Source organism: Martes martes, assembly GCF_963455335.1.
Source record: "Martes martes genome assembly, chromosome: X".
NCBI lineage: Eukaryota > Metazoa > Chordata > Mammalia > Carnivora > Mustelidae > Martes > Martes martes.
This window is the reverse complement of record NC_137897.1, coordinates 10,711,211-10,729,877: the sequence shown is the minus strand read 5'-3', so window position 1 is coordinate 10,729,877 and position 18,667 is coordinate 10,711,211. Positions and strand designations below refer to the sequence as shown.

The window sequence follows — 18,667 nt, the reverse complement described above, 5'->3', positions numbered from 1 at the left end:
GAGCAGGCTCCCCGCTGAGCAGAGATCCTGATGCAGGGCTCGATCCCAGGACCCTGAGATCATGACCTGAGCCAAAGGCAGAGGCTTTAACCCACTGAGCCACCCAGGCGCCCCCAATGCTGTCGTTCTAAATTGGCGCCGTCTTAAGTCTGAAAGTCAGGACTAGAGACTGTCTACCTCAGTGGTTCTGACGGGGGGGGGGGGGGGGGGGTGACTTTGCCTCCATGAGGCCAATGTGGGAATTTCTGGAGACGGGGCTGGTTATACCAATTGGAGGGAGCTGCTGCCATCTAGTGAGGAGAGGCCTGGAATGCTGCCGAACGTTCTGCCGCCCAGAGGCCTGTTCCCACAGGGGAGAATCCCACCTCGGTCTAGGCCACACATGGGAAAGTAGTGCTTAACTGAAATAGTCTTCAAAAGTAATCCAAACAAGTTCCCAGCGGGCTTCCCCATCTTCCCCTCCCCTACCCTGTTACAGTTACAAACACAAACCATTCATGTCTGAGAGACCATGTTGACACTTTGGAAGAGGGGACATAATAACGACTGTAAACCAGTCATTAAACATCCTTTTATGTCACCCAATAACGCTTTTGAAGTGAGACTGAAATTAAGTCCAGAGTAAACGAACATAGATCATTACGTGATGAAAAGCTCCTTGCAGTGGGCACCTGGGGGGCGCAGTTGGCTAAGTGTCCGACTCCTGGTTTCGGCTCAGGGTCGTGAGATCGAGCCCCACGTCAGGCTCTGCTCTCGGTGCGGAGTCTGCTTAGAACCCCCTCTCCCTCTGCCCCTCTCCCCTAAAATAAATAAATATTAAAAGAAAAATCCTTGTTAAGTCTTCAACCCTATTAGCAAAGCTGCTTCAGTGTTCTCCATCAAGAGACGCTCTTAAAATGAACTGCCCGACCATATAGGACCAAACCCGAAGGAAATTTGCCACGCAGTATGAGCTGCCACATGGCCTCCGCATGTTGCCTCCAAGCTTCACAACAATCCTGAAAAGTAGGAATCGTTAGCCACCCCCCATTTTACAGGAGAGGAAACAGAGGCTCAGAAGTGGTGACTTGTCAAGGTCACACAGCCCATGTAGGGCGGGATTGGGCAGGCCCATCCCAGGCCCGCACTTGTCCACTCTCACACGCTACCACTCCTTCTAGAACAGAGCTCCCTGATACTATCTCAAAACATTGTCAAGTTAATACCATTAGAAACAAGATTGCGCCTGAGACGCGGATCCCCAGCTGGGAACACCTCAGAGTGTCTCTGTTACTTACTGTGGGACCCAGTGCTTTTGCGGTCCAGGGATCCAAATTTCCTGCCTGTAAGTGCAAAGTAATGCTCTTCTCTGAACTTCAGGGAGGGAACGGATGAGGCTGGCTCACCGCCCGGGTGTCTAAGGAGTCATTTCACTTCTTGGCGGCCGCAGGACCATTGGTGATCTGGTAATAACAGCGTAGCTAACAAAACCATGCTTTAATTGTTTCTGGCCTTTTATTACAACATACAAATTCTTTGCCTCCTCTGTACTTTTTTTGCCCGACCCTCCCCGGCTTTTCCCCAGTAGTTCAGTCTCTTAGAGACCAGCTGGGGGGGTTTGCCTCCTCCATGAATGTCTCCCCCTTTCCTTCAGATTCTTGCTCTCATCAGAGTTAGTCTTTTTCTCGGTGTTTCCACAGGGACTGATTGTACGTCTTTTTCTTTTTAAACAGATTTTATTTTTAAGTAACCTCTGTACTCAACGTGGGGCTTGAACTTAGAGCCCTGAGATCAGGAGTCGCTGCCCTTCCCCCACCATACTTCATTTTAGTATCAGATTCTCTTATCTGCGTATTTTAGTGTTTCCCCTGCTAGAGTGGTGGCTCCCCGAAGGCCGCGAAGGGATGATCCTTGTGTTTCTTTTGGGTGATTTCTAACTTCCTGTTTATGAGTTTGTGATGACAGTTTCCCCTGTGCAAGCTGCAAAGACAGGGGGGAAAAAAGAGACATTTAAAATTACCCCCAAAGTTTATTAAAAAAAAGGCAAAAGATAAAAATTGACATCCTTCTATCACACCCCCTTATTGTAAAATGTTTTTATTGCTACTTTTTCTTTGTTTGCTTGGAGGGTTTTTGTTTTTTATTCTTGTTTTTATTGCTCCTTGAGGTCGAAAAGCCGAGAAGTGTGGCCCAGTAACGTCAAGTACAATAAACACACTGGCGAGAAGTTTGACAAATTAAATCCTTACAGTGAATTGAATCAGAGAATAAGAATATTCTTATATTCCCATCTAAAAATGTCAGCTGCTTAATTAAGTTAAATATTCGAATGAAATCTTAGCAAAATATTTAAGCAAGAGGGAAATCCCTAAAACCTATCTCGGTAAGCGCCCTGTGAGCCCCAAACCTTCATTCTTTGGGGTCTGCCTTGACAGCTTTTAACTAGGGAGCATGGGGGCGGAAAACCTTCCCTCTGCTCCACGACAGAGCTGGTCCCTTGACGTCCAGATGGCCACCTGCCAGCTGCACTCGGTCTTGAAGCAGAGACCCCATGCCCGGGCTAGAAGACAGGCTTGGCTATCAGCGGCTCTGTTAGGGAGGCCCGGCCCTGTTTGGGGGATCAGCGAGCACACACTGTTAGGATCAGCAGAGGGCGCTCTTCAGCAACAATACTTCCAACGACCCACTGTTCTCACCCTGGCTGCAGACACTACACTTCTGCATATGGAAAATTCATGTAATCATAGAAGTTGGTAGACCATTCCCTTGCGGCCCCTTCAGTATAGCACAGGAACCATAACACAGCGGACGCGAACACCTTGACCACAGTTTTAAGAGATGTAGGTGCTCTTAGTCTGACGATTACATGAGGAGCCAGTGGTAGTTTGTCTGAAGAGATTCCCCAAAAGGTTGAATCCTGAGTGGGGTTTGAGGAGCAAGGGCATTCCTGGCTTCCCCCTGGGGTTCTAGAAGCAGCTGGAAGGTTCTGCCGGGAGTCCACGACTCAGCTCACCTGAGTAGTTGGATTCAGGAATCTGATTGTTATCGAACCTTGATGTTCCTGTCAGATATTTTACTCCTAGGGAAGGGAAAATGAGTGGATTTGGGAGACATTTGTGAATGGGAGCAATAGAAAAATATAAAAGGAAAATTGCCTAAATTAAGTTGGTTGTTCTTTTTTCTGTAGTTAGACATTGTTGGGTAGAACTCTTCATGTCCGCACCAAGGAAGGATCCTGGGAGCACCTCCTCTCAGGAACCTGTGGCTGCCCATCTCTCCATCTGCCTCTTCCCCTCACCCAGGACTCATGAGGCCCGTTTTCAGCTTTGCCTACAACAGCACAAGGACCCTTTCTTTGCCAGAGGTGGCCAGTTCGCCTGAAGGCCTTGCAGTTGGCCGTCCTGGCTGGTGTTCTCTCTCTCTCTTTCTCTCTCTTGTCTCTCAGAGAGAGTGACCCCGGGAGAGGGGCAGAGGCAGAAGGAGAGAGACAATCTCAAGCAGGCTCCACACCCAGCATGGAGCCTGACTCGGGGTTCGATCTCACGACCCTGAGGTCATGACCCGAGCTAAAATCACGAGTCGGATGCTTAACCGACTGAACCACCCAGGCACCCCAGTCCTGGCTGTTTTAGCAACTCCCATCAGATCTCACAACACATGTGCTGCCGCCAAGATGGCCAGGCAGCATGGGAGGGAGAACTGGTTTTATTTTCAAAGACCAAATGTTAATTTAAGTCCTTGCCCTGCTGTTACGAATGGCGTGACCTTAAGCACCCTAAGCTGCACTGTTTTCATCAATGACCTGTTCGTTCCGCAGATCTTTAACACCCGTGCTGGGCTGGAACCTTCGGGAAGGTTACGCTTTCTTACGGAAGACAGTGAATAACCAAATAATTACATGGCAAAAATAATACTAATAATAATAAAAAATAGTTACATGGCATAGTGTCCCTTTGGGAAGAATCGAGGAAGAAGAAACAAGTCAGGGTAGGAGGATAAAGGATAGATGGACCATGTGACAGATTGGCTGGGGGCGTCCTCTCTTAGGCCCTGACGTTTGAACGGAGCCCGAATGAAGTGAGGAAGCGAGCCGTGAGAATATCGGCAGAAATAGTTTCCAGGAAGCATGAGGGAAGACCCACGGATGGGCTCTCCGGCAGCGGAAGTGTGGCACGTGTGCCCATTCTAGAACTTACTGAACCCTTAGGTGCCAGGCACTTTGTCCACGTTACGCATTTAGTACTCACGCGCTTGCTGAGCTCCTCTCCTAGGCCCCGGTTGTACCCGAAGAAACCGAGCCTCCACGAAGTTAAAGGACTTGGCTCCACATCTCACACCTGGTAAATGGCAAACCTTAGCTTCCAGCCCTGGCCCCAGAGCCTGAGCGGTTCCCCAGGGCCGGGGTCCACCAGCAGGGGGCAGTGCCGAGGGAGTCCCTGCAGCCTCGGCAGCAGGACCCAGTAGCGCTTTTTAAAAAAAATACTTGGCTGAATACCCAAAGGCTGTTGGTTATGTTTTCTTTTTAAAACCGCCTTTTGGCCCTTGTGAAGGTTTCTGTGGGGCCGGGATTGGGTGAGCTTAGTGGGGTGATACTCCAGCAGTCTCCGTGATTGCCCAAGTAATTAAAACATTTTTGTAAAATAACGTGGGTCCTTACTTGTATGGATTCAACATTATGTTTCCATACGTGAAGAGCGGCTAGCCGCTACTATTATGTGATATGTTCCTTGCCGGCCTCTCTGAACAGCCATGGCCTCAAGCCATGGTTTTTGTTTTGTTTTTCTCTCTTTCCTACTCAGCTACCAATAGAAAAAAAAAACCCCCACCATTTGAGGCCCATGGAAATTAAAAGTAAACATGGTCTTATCTATAATATAAATGCTTTGCTTTCAAGAAAGAGTTTTGCACCTAGAAACATTGAATGAGATCATCAGGCTCGTCCTTCTAAATACCAGCCAGAAGGAAACAACAAACTTTACTCTGTCTTGTACTGTAATTCTTCAGAATTAATTAAGGGCTCTTAAATGTCACATGGCAAGTGCCACTTTTCTTTCGTTCCTGTTTTGGTGTTGTGTCTCTGTCCTCCCCAATATACGAACGCGCCAAGAAGTAGGAACTGACAAGGAAGCAGAAATGTTTCGTTAAGATCCATGGAAAGTTTAGGACTAAGAAGGAGGAAGAGGACTGAGGGAGGATCAGGGCGCATGGCAGGTCCTTTAAGAAAACACGTGTTTCAGATTACAGATTTCTTAATGAGACACACGCAACTCTTGAGTTTAAACATAACACTCCCATTTCCATCAACCACCCACGGCCATTCTCCAGGTGTTTGCGATTATGGAATGTCCTGCAAAATCATCTGGGTTGTGTCAACTCTCAGAGTACTGCTTGAGTTAAAAAAAAAAAAATCCTCCGCAGGCATTAATTTATACTGAAGGTCTCAGTGTAGCATTTACAACACTTACGCAAAATAAATAAATAAAATAAAAGACAATCATCAATAAGGGGGTCATTGGTTTCTAATTTTTTTTCCCCTCCTAACGGCTAAAAGTCGTTTTTGTTTTAAGTAGTGAAAGGCAGGCATTATGAACTCTGTAAAGCTTCATTGACCAGACTTCTCTAATTCAGATTTTATAGTATTTAGGATGGTGTTTACTTTTGTATTACCAGAAAAAAGAGGACATCCACTCTGAAAAGGTAGAGGAAAAGTGGAGATAAGCGTCTTCTGTGTTTTAGAAACAGCGTTGACATTGCTTTCTAAAATAAAACTTGTAACACAGGCGCACGCAAAACCTCTTGGTGTCTGCGTAAGTTTTCATCTTTAAATGAGTCATGCTCACCGCAATTTACTTTTTAAAGTTGCCTGCCATATTTTTAGATGATTAACAACTTGAAAGGCCCTAGTTTTGGATAATTGAAAGGACTTTGGGGATGGAAGGAATAAGATTTGAAAGAGACTCCTTTTGAGAACCCAAAGCTTCAGCCCAAACAGAATGCAAATTGCCTTTATTATGCAGCTATTTTAATTAAACATGCATGCATAACAGGAAAAGGAAAGCAATTCTAGACACTGCTCCTTCTAGTTTGACTGGTTGTCTGAGATGTGGAAGCTTTTTATTTGTCCTCTTCAATTTTTAAGCTTTGTATGAGGTCCTAAGTGCTTCATTTCTATTTTGGCTTCATAGTAATTCTAGGTCTTTTCTTCCTAGCAGCATCTTAAAGTCAGAGCTAGCTACATTGTCCTCTCACACAGAACAAACGCCAGCATCTCTGCAGAATAAAGCGTATCACTTCTTTTCATTCACCGATTAGCGGTAGCATCTTTATATTTTCGTGAGATAAAGTTGTTTCCGTTGTAAAAAAGTAAACCACTCATTGCAGAAGGCCCAAACTATCAGAAAAGTGGAAAGAGGATATAATAAAATGTACCTGCAATTCCCACCATCTGGGGGTGACCACTGTCCACATTTCGGTGTGTTCATCCGGGCATTTCCATGCGCACTAATGATGAGCTACAATTTTATTTAAATGAACCCATTTAAACTCATCACTGTATGTGACCTCTTTAAATAAAATCGCTGTTCAGTAACCTGCTTTTTTGATTAAATAGTATCTCATTTATCCTTGTCAGTGAATAGAGATCTACATCTCTTTTTAACAGTTGCGTAATATTCTCTTGTACGGCTGTACCATAATTAGGTGAGTGTACCCTAGCAGACCCATCATCCAATTGTTCCCATCTTTTTACTATCATAATGAACACTGCGAAGATAGATTTGTGCTGACATTTTGTATTCATGTCTCCATAGATTTAAATCTCGGAAGTGTGTTTTTAACATTTAAGTCTCTATCCATTTGGAGCACTATGGTGGGGGCTCACTCTCTTTACTCATATGGTCAGTCAGTTGTGTTCTGTTACCATTTATCAGAAAATGCATCCTTGTCCCACTAATCTGGAATTGCTGTCATCATATGTAAATTCCCCATGCAAATGGGTCTCTTTTCTTCCTGTGCCAGTGTTGCACGGCTGCCATTACTACAGCAAGTTCCATTTTACCATGTATCTGGGCATCCCTTAGCCCAATCAAGATGACACATGAAAGGCACCATCCCAACCTAGAAATTCCAATTTCCGTAGCCATCTGTCACCTGCTGGGATAAACGTTGCTGCCGAGACCATTCTGTACAATGTCATTGTTTGGCAGGATGACACGTGGAGAGTCCTAATGTCAGCCAGCCCTGATTTCTACAGTCGTAAGTGTTCTGTGTAAGTCTTTGGTTTCCGGATCTGGCATCCAATAAAGTTGGCTCCGGAAGAAGACAGTTTATTATAAGGCTACAGAATAAGATTGCAACAGCTTGACAGTAGGCAGGTCTTTAACTGCCCTTTGTTTGCGGTAGGAGGAGGCAGAGTAAATGGTGGCTTATTTTCTCAGCACGAATTCTGAGCCAGTTGAGAAGATGACAGAGTAAGAGAGATGGCAGACGCAAAAAAATACCTTATTTCTGATAAAGCTGATCTTGGAGAATGTGGCTTCTGTCTGCATGCAGCCGAGCTTCCAAATACTGTGTGTGAGCGAGACTTAGGCAGACTTTATTCAGCTCTCACTGGCTATGCCAGACCCGTGAAGGCCACTGCCATGGGGGCTGACCCCTCCCAGAGGGACTTGCTTTCTGTGGCCAGGCTGATTCCCTAAAAACCCCTGGGGAGAACCAGGGGTTTGTCGCTTGAAATGTGGCTAGTGCAACTGCAGAGCCGAATTTTTTAATGTTATTTCACTTTAGTTAAGCTTAAATAGCCACGCGCGGCTAGTGGCTACTCTGTAGGACAACACAGGATTTGTTGTGTTGTCAACACAACACAACATGTACAGACACGGCCCTGGAAAAGCTGACTCTAATTCTATGGATTCATTTGACATTTTACTTGTGTTTATCGAGCACCTAAGCGTGTTTGTGAGCCTGGTGTTGGAAAGGTGTTGCCTTTGGATTTCTCGAATCAGCTTTTAGGGGAAGGTGTGGAGACCTGAAATCTCTCGCCCGACACACCTGGCTGACATTGGCCTTGGGAACACGGCCCTGCTGTTTCAGAGGGAGCTGCCTCTTTCACCCCGAGCTCTAGGACCCGTCGTGGTAGGCTGAGGGGACAAGTAGGGGCTTCTGTCACCAGGCCGAGAGCGCTGATATGCTCAGGGCTGCATCTGCATGGAAGAAGGGGCTCCTATTTGGAAATCTCTCAGAAACATTGTATGGGCTAACACGGCGCTCTCACTGGAGGTTCACTCCCTCAGCTTGTGCTACTTTAGTCGTTCCTGCCACTTTCCTCAACAGGTTTTCTGTGGAAAAGTGAGCAGTTCTTCATAGCTGCCAAACACGTACTTTTTCTTCTGCTTGTCTCGTCAAAGGTGTCTTACCTCCTGGAGGGCGGCAGCATGGCCCATGAAGACTTCTGCGGACATGTTGGTCAGATGAACCCCGGAGACCTGCAGGTATGGCCGACGACCAGCCATTACTGATGTTTAATAACCTCTGGGCACACGTGCTTGCTCTTCCCCAGTTCCAGTACACTCACACTCTCCTCTTTCTCTGCCTTCAAGTTTTGACCTCTTCCTTTCTGTGGAGCCTCCCACTCAGGCTAGAAACCTGCACAGGTTGCTTGTATTCGCTCAAGATTTCCACGACCCCTTCAATCACTTTCTAGTTCCCAACTGGTCTTTCTCTAAAATTTCTCAAAAGCATAGTCAAGGATGGTTGTCTTAACTTCCTCAGCTTCCATTTCATTCTTCACTCACAGAAATCGGGGTTGGCCTCTCTTCAGCATCTCACCTAAACCTCTACAGAGGCCGTTCAGGCAGTGGGCACTCATGATGTCCCCACTGCCCAATTCAGTGTACCAGTGTCCGTCCTCATCTTTTAGACCTTCCTGCTGCATTTGCCACAACTTAGCTGTGTTTTTTTTTTTTAAGATTTTATTTATTTATTTGACCGAGAGACACAGCGAGAGAGGGAATACGAGCAGGGGGTGTGGGAGAGGGAGAAGCAGACTCCCCGCCGAGCAGGGAGCCGGACGTGGGGCTCGATCCCAGGACCCTGGGATCATGACCTGAGCCAACAGTGAAGCCTTCTCAGCTGTCTTCCACCTCGTTTGCAGGGGTAGGTGTTGTCACTTAAGACCATGCATGACTCAAATCCTGCCACCATCCTCGGCTTGCCTGAGACATGTTAGACTTAGAATCCCCAGAAATTTTTAGGTATTCTTTGCTGGGTTTGTAAGTCTGAACTCTGTGTCAAGAACTTTCTGGGATTATTTACATATTATGTGGAATTTTAACTGCAAATATTTGAATTGTGTTTCAATGAACGTGAAATTGAAAACATTGTCATATGAATAATCTCTCTAAAGTAAGTATTCTTTTTACCTCATCTTTAAAATGAGAGAATGGCGGCGCCTGGGGGGCTCAGTCGTGAAGCTTCTGTCTTTGGCTCAGGTCATGATCCCAGGGTCCTGGGATCGAGTGCAGAATTGGGCTCCTTGCTCAGCGGGGTGTCTTCTTCCTCGTCCTCCCCACCCCCCACCGTGAACGCTCTCACTCTCTCAAATAAATAAATAAAACCTTAAAAAAACTAAATAAGAGAATGGGGATTTAAAGATGTCAAGAAAAGCTGTGCAGGGCCTCAGAGCTAGTAAGTAGCGAGGTTGAAAAGAGAAATCTCTCCCCCTCCAAATCCAATGGGTGGGCTGAACATAGTAAGAAAGTTCCTGCCAAATTAGGTTATATCTAAAAAAGGATAAACAGGGTATGAAAAGTAGATTGAAAACATGGACAGATAAGCTGTGAACGAAACAGGAAAACAAACGGGAGGCCAAGTCCTTGAGGACCCCAATAGCTGCCCTCAGATGGAAGCATGGGGGGGGGGCTGAGATCTTCACGTTTTGTTGGAGCAGGACGTAGATCAGTGAATGTTTCCTGTCATACGTGGATAGCATGTATTTTAGGCTTCGTGGATCCTGTGGTCCCAGATGTGGCAACCACTGCGTCCTGCCTTCACAGCACGAGCCGACAGACAGCGTGTCACTGAATGGGCATGTCTGTGGGTCAGTAAAACTTAGGTACAAACTCAAGCGGTCGGCTGGATTTGGCCCCTGGGCTGTCGTTTGCAGACCCCTGTACTAGAAGGTGTCATCAGTCTGGTCAAATAGAAGATGGAAATCTACTCAGATTTAGTGACAGAAAACTCTCCGCCACGTAGTGGCCTTCTTGCAGATCTGGGAACAGATATCGCCTGCTCTGGCCTCGGGGTCTTTTCACCTGCTGTTCCCTCTGCATGGACTCCCCTTCCTCTCGCCCTTCCCCGGGTCACTTCTTACTCCCCGTCTGGGTCCCAGCCTGAAGGTTCCGCCCTCCGGTCAGCTGCCTGGAGCAGGCAGGCCATTTCACGTGCTCTCACAGAAGCCCGTGGTGCCCCCTCACCCACCCCAGCGCCAAGTACAATCACCTGCCAATTGATGATCTGTCTAATTGTTTAAGGATTTCTCTCCGCATGAGGGCCATGAGGAAGATGCTGTTGCTGGCCTGCATCTTGGCCCTCTGGCCCACCTCCGAGTCCAGGTGGCAGCAGTCCCCGTGCGCACGCGGCTGCCATCTCCCGCGCCGCTGCTCTGCCGGTGGCTCTCCCAGCGGCCGGATGTGCTGGGCACTGGACACCCCCAGAGGAAGTCTTGTCAAAGAGGGATGGGAGTTGGCGGTAAAGCCCCTAGCTTCCCCTCCCCTCCGTGCACCCATCTGCAGATTGCCCCCTCCACCGTGAGCCCCGGGGACGGGGGGGCCACAGATGGCACCTGCTTGTTCCCACCCCCTTTCAGCTTTCTCCCTTTCTGAGCTTGCTTTCGCCTTCCTCGCTCGCGCTGTCTGTGGCACTTCCCCTTCACTCCTAGTCTCAGGATTTCTGTGGCAGAACCCAAGCTAGGACAGGCGGGAAAGCTGCCTGCCACGCTCCATCCCTTCATCCCTGGATCCCGGGCTTAGTGTCTGGGGCCGGCCCCTGGGCCCCTGGTAGCTCTCCATAAAGAAACAAACGAATGCTTGAAGACTCTGCACAACGGCAAGGGCAATTCGCGATTCTCCAGGTAGTGAGGCCTCCATGAGCGGAAGGGAGCAAGCTGAGACGAGTCACCTGTGCACAGCGAGTGGATGCCATGGGCTTAGGTGTGTATCTATGGACCAAAGCCCATGGCATCCAGCTGCTGCGAATACAGGACACCGCGGGCTCTCAGAGGCATCAATCCTAGACTCCGCCTCCTGTCGTCCTAGGCTCCGCCCCCTCCTGCTAGGCTCCGCCCCCTCCTGCCCGGAGCCGCCGCCTCTCCCAGGACTGTGCTCCCCCCTGGGGCGTGGCCCACAGTTAATGGTAGCCCCTGTGGGGATCGAAAAGCTCGGCTGCCTCGGCTACCTCGGCTTCCTCGGCTGGGTTTGGGGCATCTCTGAAGGTTCATCCCACGCTGGAGCTCTGTGTCGGAACTGCATTGCTGCTTGGCTTCGCCCCAAGCCCAGTCATGTGCTTCCTCCCTAAGGTGTAGCTCCCGAGAGTGCTCCCCATCTGGGAGCTCCGTCTGAGATTCAGGGACGCCAAAGAGAGGATTAGGATTCTTCCATTTGTGTGAGAGTCAGGTCTGATGCTTTGAGTTCAAGTGAGGAAGCGTGCGCAGCTTTCAGGATCCTGGAAATGGCTTCAGCTATTGTCTTTGTTGCTTTTGTTGCTCCCCACGAGGCTGGGGGTGGGGGTCCCTGAGAGCAGCCCTTGTGAGGTGCCCGGCTTAGTCCCCGTGACATCGTTGCCCCACCCGCAGACTTGTTAGAGGCTGACTTCCCTTGCCTTCTTGGTGCTCTGCTGTTTGCAGTGGATGACCGCGGGCCGGGGCATTCTGCACGCCGAGATGCCTTGCTCCGAAGAGCCGGCCCACGGCCTCCAGCTGTGGGTTAATTTGCGAAGCTCAGAGAAGATGGTGGAGCCTCAGTACCAGGAGCTGAAGAGTAAAGAAATCCCCAAACCCAGCCGGGATGGTGTGACGGTTGCCGTCATTTCTGGAGAAGCCCTGGGAGTAAAGGTGAGCCGCGCGGTTCGGTGTTTGGAAAAGCCGCCGTGTGCGGTCCCGGGAGGCTGACCCCAGCGGGGTCCCCGGGTCTGCAGTGGATCCCAGCTCGTATCCCACGGGTGGACTTGCTTTAGACGTGTCAGAAGTGGTGGAACCCAAGGGAACCCAGACTTCCTCTTTTTTTTTTTTTTTTTAACATGCAAACCCCATAGAGTTAGGGAAATTTCTAGAAAGCAAGCTCATATAAAAAATGTGGTCAAAAAGCAGACCTTTGAGAGACCAACAGCCAAACCAACTCCACTCCCTGAAGATTTATTTAAATCATTTATGCCCAGCTAAGGAAGGAAAGCACACTACTACCTCATAGAAAGGTTTTTTTTTTAAATTGAACATTTATTTAACCCACACATGCCACACCCTGTACATTCTTCTCAACTGAGACTTTATAATATTTAGGATTAGGGTCCCACCTATTTACTCAAATAAGGGCAATGGGAGTCTAAAGGTCATGGACACATTTGTGGTAGGAAAAGGGTGTGGCTCCAGTCCTGTGTTCATTAGCTGTACGTGGGAACTGCCGGCAGGTTGGCCGATCGTTCGTGCTAACGGCCAGCTGGGTGGTGAGCCGGGTCGTGTGGCCTCTTAGGTGGCGTTTCCCAGAGGCAGATCCTTGGAGCTGGGAATTCCCGTGTGGGTGATTGTAAAGGAAGCGTCCCTACAGAACAGCAAAAGGAACCAGGGAAGGGAGCCAGCAAGGGTGTCCCCTCGGGCGAAGTCCCGAAGAGGACAGGGACTCAGGGACTCAGAAAGGTTCAGTCTGCCTTCAGGTAATCCTGACCCACCCGGGGCAAGGGAGCTGGGCTCTCATGTTCTTACTCGAAGTCATTACCTAATGGCCATTGGGTTTGGGCTGGAGGCACGGAAATGGTTAAAAGAGTTACTCGGTGGGGCCAGGGGGCGCCTGGGTAGCTCAGTCGTTAAGCGCCTTCAGCTCGGGTCATGATCCCACGGTCCTGGGATCCAGCCCCGCATCAGGCTCCCTGCTCAGCGGGAAGCCTGCTCTCCCTCTCCCACTCCCCCTGCTTGTGTTCCCTCTCTTGCTTTGTCTCTTTGTCATATAAATAAATAAAGTCTTTAAAAAAAAAAAAGGACATCCAAAGGACATCACCGTGTGTAGGATCAGGCGGGGAGGCCTAAGGAGAGCTGAATTCGTACAGATGCCTAGTGGCTCATTCTCCTTCCTAGGCTATTTTTTATTCTGGGCCTTTAGGGCTCCGGGATTCTAGGGACCTCCCTTCAGGGGATACTGAGGTTCATGGTGGTGGTCAAGAGATTTTTCCTCTCTTCACTCCAACCAAAGCACAAGGCTTTGGCCAGGCACGTATATTGGAATGGCCCTTAAGATTTCATTTAGAGAAAGAGCTGTCTGCAGCTCAAAAGAGAAATGAGACCTCGGATTTAACAGATAAGCAAAGCCAGCATTATCACGAATACTTAGAGTTCACAACTGCTTCTCATTTGTAGAAAACACGATGCAATTTTAAGGTTGGGGCCCGTTCCAGTTCCGGGCAGAAGGACGTGTTCAAGTACTTCCAAGCAGCAAACCGCATGGTCTTGAGATCACAAGCAAGAATAAGAGACCAGAGGTCAAGTTTTTTTTTTGTCAAGTCAGATCTCTGAAGTGAACTTTGTTCTCTTAAGTACATGATCAGGCTTTATTATGAGAGCATTTTAATAAGGGACTCCTGGAATCCTGGTGGCATTACTTTGACTTTCGAGAGGCCGTGTGGTGCTGCGGTTACTAGCATGGCCTCCAGAGACAGCTGGCCTGGACTAGAATCCCCACCTTGACTTAACTGTGTGGCCTTGGGCAAGCCACTTGACCTCTGTGCTTCACTGTATTCATGTGTTAACAGGGTTGCTGTGAGGATTAAGTGAGATCTTGGTAATATTTAAGCTAAAAAAACAGCACCAGACACACTGTAAGTACCATGTAAGCGGTCACGGTTACTAATATTATTTTGATTCGTTCAAGTTCACTTGGGCAGGAGCTGGGCAGAGATGTATGTTTGCTGTCCGTGCTAAAGGGACTTGTGGGGCTTCAGGAAAGGCATTTAACCTGCTCTGAAGAAAAGACACCAGCAGGAGTCATTGTAAAGACGGGGCAGCGTTCATTTCTTACTGGGTCTCATAGGAAGCCTAGTGTTTTATGTATGAAAGCTTAACATCTGCTCCCCAAGGAGTGACTGAGACTTGAAAGCCTAGACATACCTTAAATCAAACTGTAGATTGTTTTGCGTCAGATGATGATTTTAAGTTCAGTTACAAGGTGAGGCTGGGAAGATACCTTTCAAGAGGTGGATGAGCTTCTAGCCAATATGGCGTCAACGACAGCTCCCCTTCCACAACTAAAATCTCTAAAAAATGGAGTTAGTGACTATCCCAGCACTTCTCCAACTTTATTCATGTGGATTACCTGGGGGAGGAGGAGGAGGCTTGCCGGCTTGGCTGGGGTGAGACCTGACTTTGCATTTGTTTTTTTTTTTAAGTAAGCTCTTTGCTGGGTGGGGCTTGAACTCGTGACCCTGAGATCAAGACCTGAGCTGCGATCAAGAGTCCAATACTTAACTGAGTCACCCAGGTGGCCTGCAAGACTGTATTTTTTTTTAAGATTTTTATTTATTTATTTGAGAGAGAGCAGGTGCAGGGGGATGGGGAGGGGCAGAGGGAGAAGCAGGCTCCCCGCTGAGCTAGGAGCCCGATGCAGGGTTCTATCCCAGGACCCTGGGATCATGACCTGAGCTGAAGGCAGCCGCTGGAGCGACTGAACCACTCAGGCGCCCTGCGATTCTGTATGTTTAACCAGCTCCCAGATGAGGCCAATGCTGTGGTCCAGGGACCACTGTTTCGTTATACGTGTAATGACTGTGGGATCCAAGACCCAGGAATTGACTTGTCATGAGGATCAGGTTGATTACATGCCCAGAGAAGGTATTCAAGTTCAACTCTGTGGCTCTTGGCAAATCTTAACTTAACTTTTCTGGATTTTAGTATGGACATCCAGAAAAAAGGCGAGGGGGTTTTGTCCAAGGTGTTAAAAGCTTTTACAAGCAGCGCAACTGGCCTTTTTTTAGTCTGAAAGGTAGAGGTGTCCCTAACCCCAGGTTGTGTATGTCTCAGCCCTCAGGAAGCCGCAGCCAATTTTGAGCAAAATTCTGCAAGAACATCATGATCTCAAGTGCAGGCTGAAAGGAGAAAAGGATAAAAATGGGCTACTTCGCATGGTTTCTGTCACTTCTGGAAGGTCAAAATCACATGTTTATTTCATGACAGTATGAAATTCTCCAAAGGCTGTTCCATCCTTATCAGGCAGCCGATCAGCAATGTTTCTTGCCAGTTCTCTCTGGAATATAAGTTTTCCAGCAAATGCCTCTCCTTGCCTCCTGCTGTTTTAAATTCCACTGCGTGGGAAGCAAACCTTAAGGAGGCCTCAGTCCCACTGAGGTCAGAAAAAGGCAATCTGGAGCCAGACTGCCTGGGTTCAAGGCCGGCTCCACCACCGAGTAACTGTAGAAAGGTCACTTCCGCATGCCGGGCCCAAGTGTTCTCATCTGTAAAATGGGTCGAGAGGATTAACTTGGTTAATAGGTGTAAGGAACTTAGAACAACATCCGGTGCAGCATCAGCTCTAAGTGGTGCCTGCTTTGACTCTGCAAAAGCTTTGTACGTGTTCACGTGGCCGATGAACGTAATGAAAAGGATCTTCCTTCTGATGGACGGATTGTATATCCATGTGTTGGGTGATAATCAAAATTTTCAAAGTTCACTTTCCAAGAAGGGCTGGCCGACCATCTCCTGTCGCTCACTCAGTTCCCACCAGTGTGCCCCAGCCCCTGAAACAGTGCCTAATACGTACCAGACAGTCGATGAACAGTTCCTAGGCGCCTAAGTGAAATCATTACAGTATAACTGAATGCTGGAGCAGGAGAAAGCGGTGAAGTAGTGAGAAGGTAGACGGTCTAGGGGTTAAGAATGACTGCAGTAAGTGTAATACGAGCTAACTGAAAAGTTGAAAGAACAGTAAAATTAGCCAAATTACATTTTTAAACTACTTTACGAAGTAGAGAAATTAAAAAAAAAAACAAAACCCGCAGGTTTCTTAAATTCAAGCAGTGACAGCAAGGATGGCACAGGTGTGGAGGCTTGGCGGTCCACAGGCAGCTGTCTTCTTTGCTTTAGCATCTTTCCCATGGGTTTTCAAGGTGTGGCTTGATCTCTAGTAGGAAGCGGGGGATGGACTTAGCAGGTTCCAGTGCGTCCCTGTTGGATATCCGCCCCCTCCTTCCCGGTTCTGGTTTCACTCTGGCAGGTGCTGGGTGACCCTGTGTCCCTCGGGCACGTCTCTCTGCCAAAAAGCAACCTGCTCGCTCATCAGCCTGTGTTGGTTGTGGGTTGGCACACGATTTCGAGCCCAGTCTGATTGTTACCTCCGAGGCAGAGAGCTGGTGGGCGTTTTCAGGCTGTGTAGCAGGCTGTTGGTGCACACACGTACTTCTTCCTTTACCAGAACTACACAGAGCTGCCTGCCTCATTTTCCAGCCTTTGTCGGCATCCAGGAAACATGAAGGGCAGAATGTCTTTCGAAACACTTCACCGCCAGTATACACTTTTGTCAGTATTCCTTCTACTTTAGTTGGATTTAAAAAATATATATATGTAATGTGTGTGGCTTTCAGGGGAGTAACTTTAATAGCATATCCAAAAAGGAGTGGGTTTTTGGCAATCCTAATACCGGACAGTACACTTAGGACATTCTTGCGTTGTACCTATTTCTCGATTTCCAGGATACTTTGAACTCCGTGATTGTGTCTGGCACATTTTAAGTGGATCTTGCAGACTTTATAGTTGGCCCCCCACGTCTCTGCTCCCCCACTGCTCCTCTGCCTTTCTGAGTTTGCTTCCATTCAGGTTGCGATGCAGGGGAGAACTAAAAACTATCAGCATCTAAAAACTATTAAATCATGAGAACAGGTAGTGCAGGCACAGTTTTGTTTTTGTTTTGTTTTTTTACTTTTTTGGCCTTTAACGCGTGCCGACAAGTTCATGGGTCTGGCTCAAAAAAGAATGAATAAATATTCTCCCAGGGACAGAGGTTGTAAGTGACACGGTGAGCCTGACAAAGGGGGTTTGAGAGAACGGGTTCTGGCTGCCCCAGAGAACGAGCAGAGGGGAAATGACACCTGCCCGGAAAGGAATCATCCCTTCCAAAGGCTTCTCTGTTCATTTATTGTATTTCTAAGTCAGAGTACTCTGTGATAGGCTTAAAAACTGGATATTTAGAAACTATTCCCTTTAGGGGCAAGGTGGGAGGTAAGGATGGAGCTAATACTTCTCTCCATTTGTCTTTGTTCAGTTTTGAAAGATGTAAATGTTTACATATTTAAAACAGCAAGTAACACCAGAAAAGGGAAAAAAAACCCCACATCTTAAAATCAAGAACAAACAGAAACAAATGAAGACCTTAAAGTGTGTATAAAGATATCAGCAACATAACTACACAGAGAAAAGTATTTATTTTAAGGGCTTTTAAACATAGTTCTCTGATGGTACATTTTTAGTGGGATGAGCTCTAAAGGAAAAAAAAAGGCACAAAAAATTTAAACTTCACTCCATCATTTATGGTTAGTGTTGGCATTACAATTTTAAAATAGTTTTGTATATATTGTGAAATAAAACAAATGAGTTAACTTGTTAATATTTTGGGGAGTCAAGATTCTCAGTGTAAGAACAATAGATACAAATATAAAAGAGCTAAAAAATACTGTAATATTCATTGTTACATTGAACTGTTTAAGTGGATATTTTAAAAAATGGATGGCCATTATCTCTCTGAGGCAGTTTCTGGAAACCTGATATGATTTGACCATTTTAGGAATTCTAAGCTTTTCAATAACGTGATTTTGTGTTTCTTTCTGATAACGCTCTTCGTTTTCCTCTGTGTTATTTCCATTGATTTTTTTCTTTTGTTTTTGTCTTGGTTCATGTTTAATGAGATGCTATGAGGAATGCTAAGTTAAAAGTCCCACCCAAGAAATCCAGTCATCCAAATGAATTCTGGCTGAATTTCCTTCTGGAGCCTTTAAATAAATAATGGGTGTTGGGAAAGAGGAAAGGAAATAGCACAAGGCAGAGAACCTTCTGGTCTCCCTTTGTTTTGTTTTATTGAGATTTTTTATTTATTCATTTAAGTGAGCATGAGCAGGCAGGGGAAGGGCAGAGGGAGAGGGAGAAGCAGGCTCCCGCTGAGCAGGGAGCCCGACGTGGGGCTTGATCCCAGGATCATGACCTGAGCCAACCGTGAAGCCTTCTCAGCTGCCCTAGATCTACGCAGCCATCTATTTTCACTTTTGAAGTAGTGGGTTTGGGGACTGACAGTTCTTTAATCCACGTGTCCCATTTCTCTGTGAACTCCGTTCGTTCAGTCACTAGGCACCAGCTGTGTGCACATGGTGCCGTGCCCTGGAGATAGGTGACTAAGAAGCAACCACCATCCCCAAGTAAAGTCATGGTCTAGCAGGGGAAGGGAAACGGGCA

The 18,667-nt window shown here is 47.4% G+C and overlaps 1 protein-coding gene across 1 annotated transcript in view; it reads left to right on the top strand.

The window, feature by feature from the left end:
* PIR (pirin) overlaps positions 1–18,667 on the top strand; it is a 104,100-nt gene that overhangs the window by 23,161 nt on the left and 62,272 nt on the right. The window contains exons 4-5 of the mRNA XM_080795638.1: positions 8,385–8,468; positions 11,879–12,085. Of these exons, the coding sequence (XP_080651764.1) occupies positions 8,385–8,468; positions 11,879–12,085 (291 nt within the window). The remainder of the gene's footprint in view (positions 1–8,384; positions 8,469–11,878; positions 12,086–18,667) is intronic.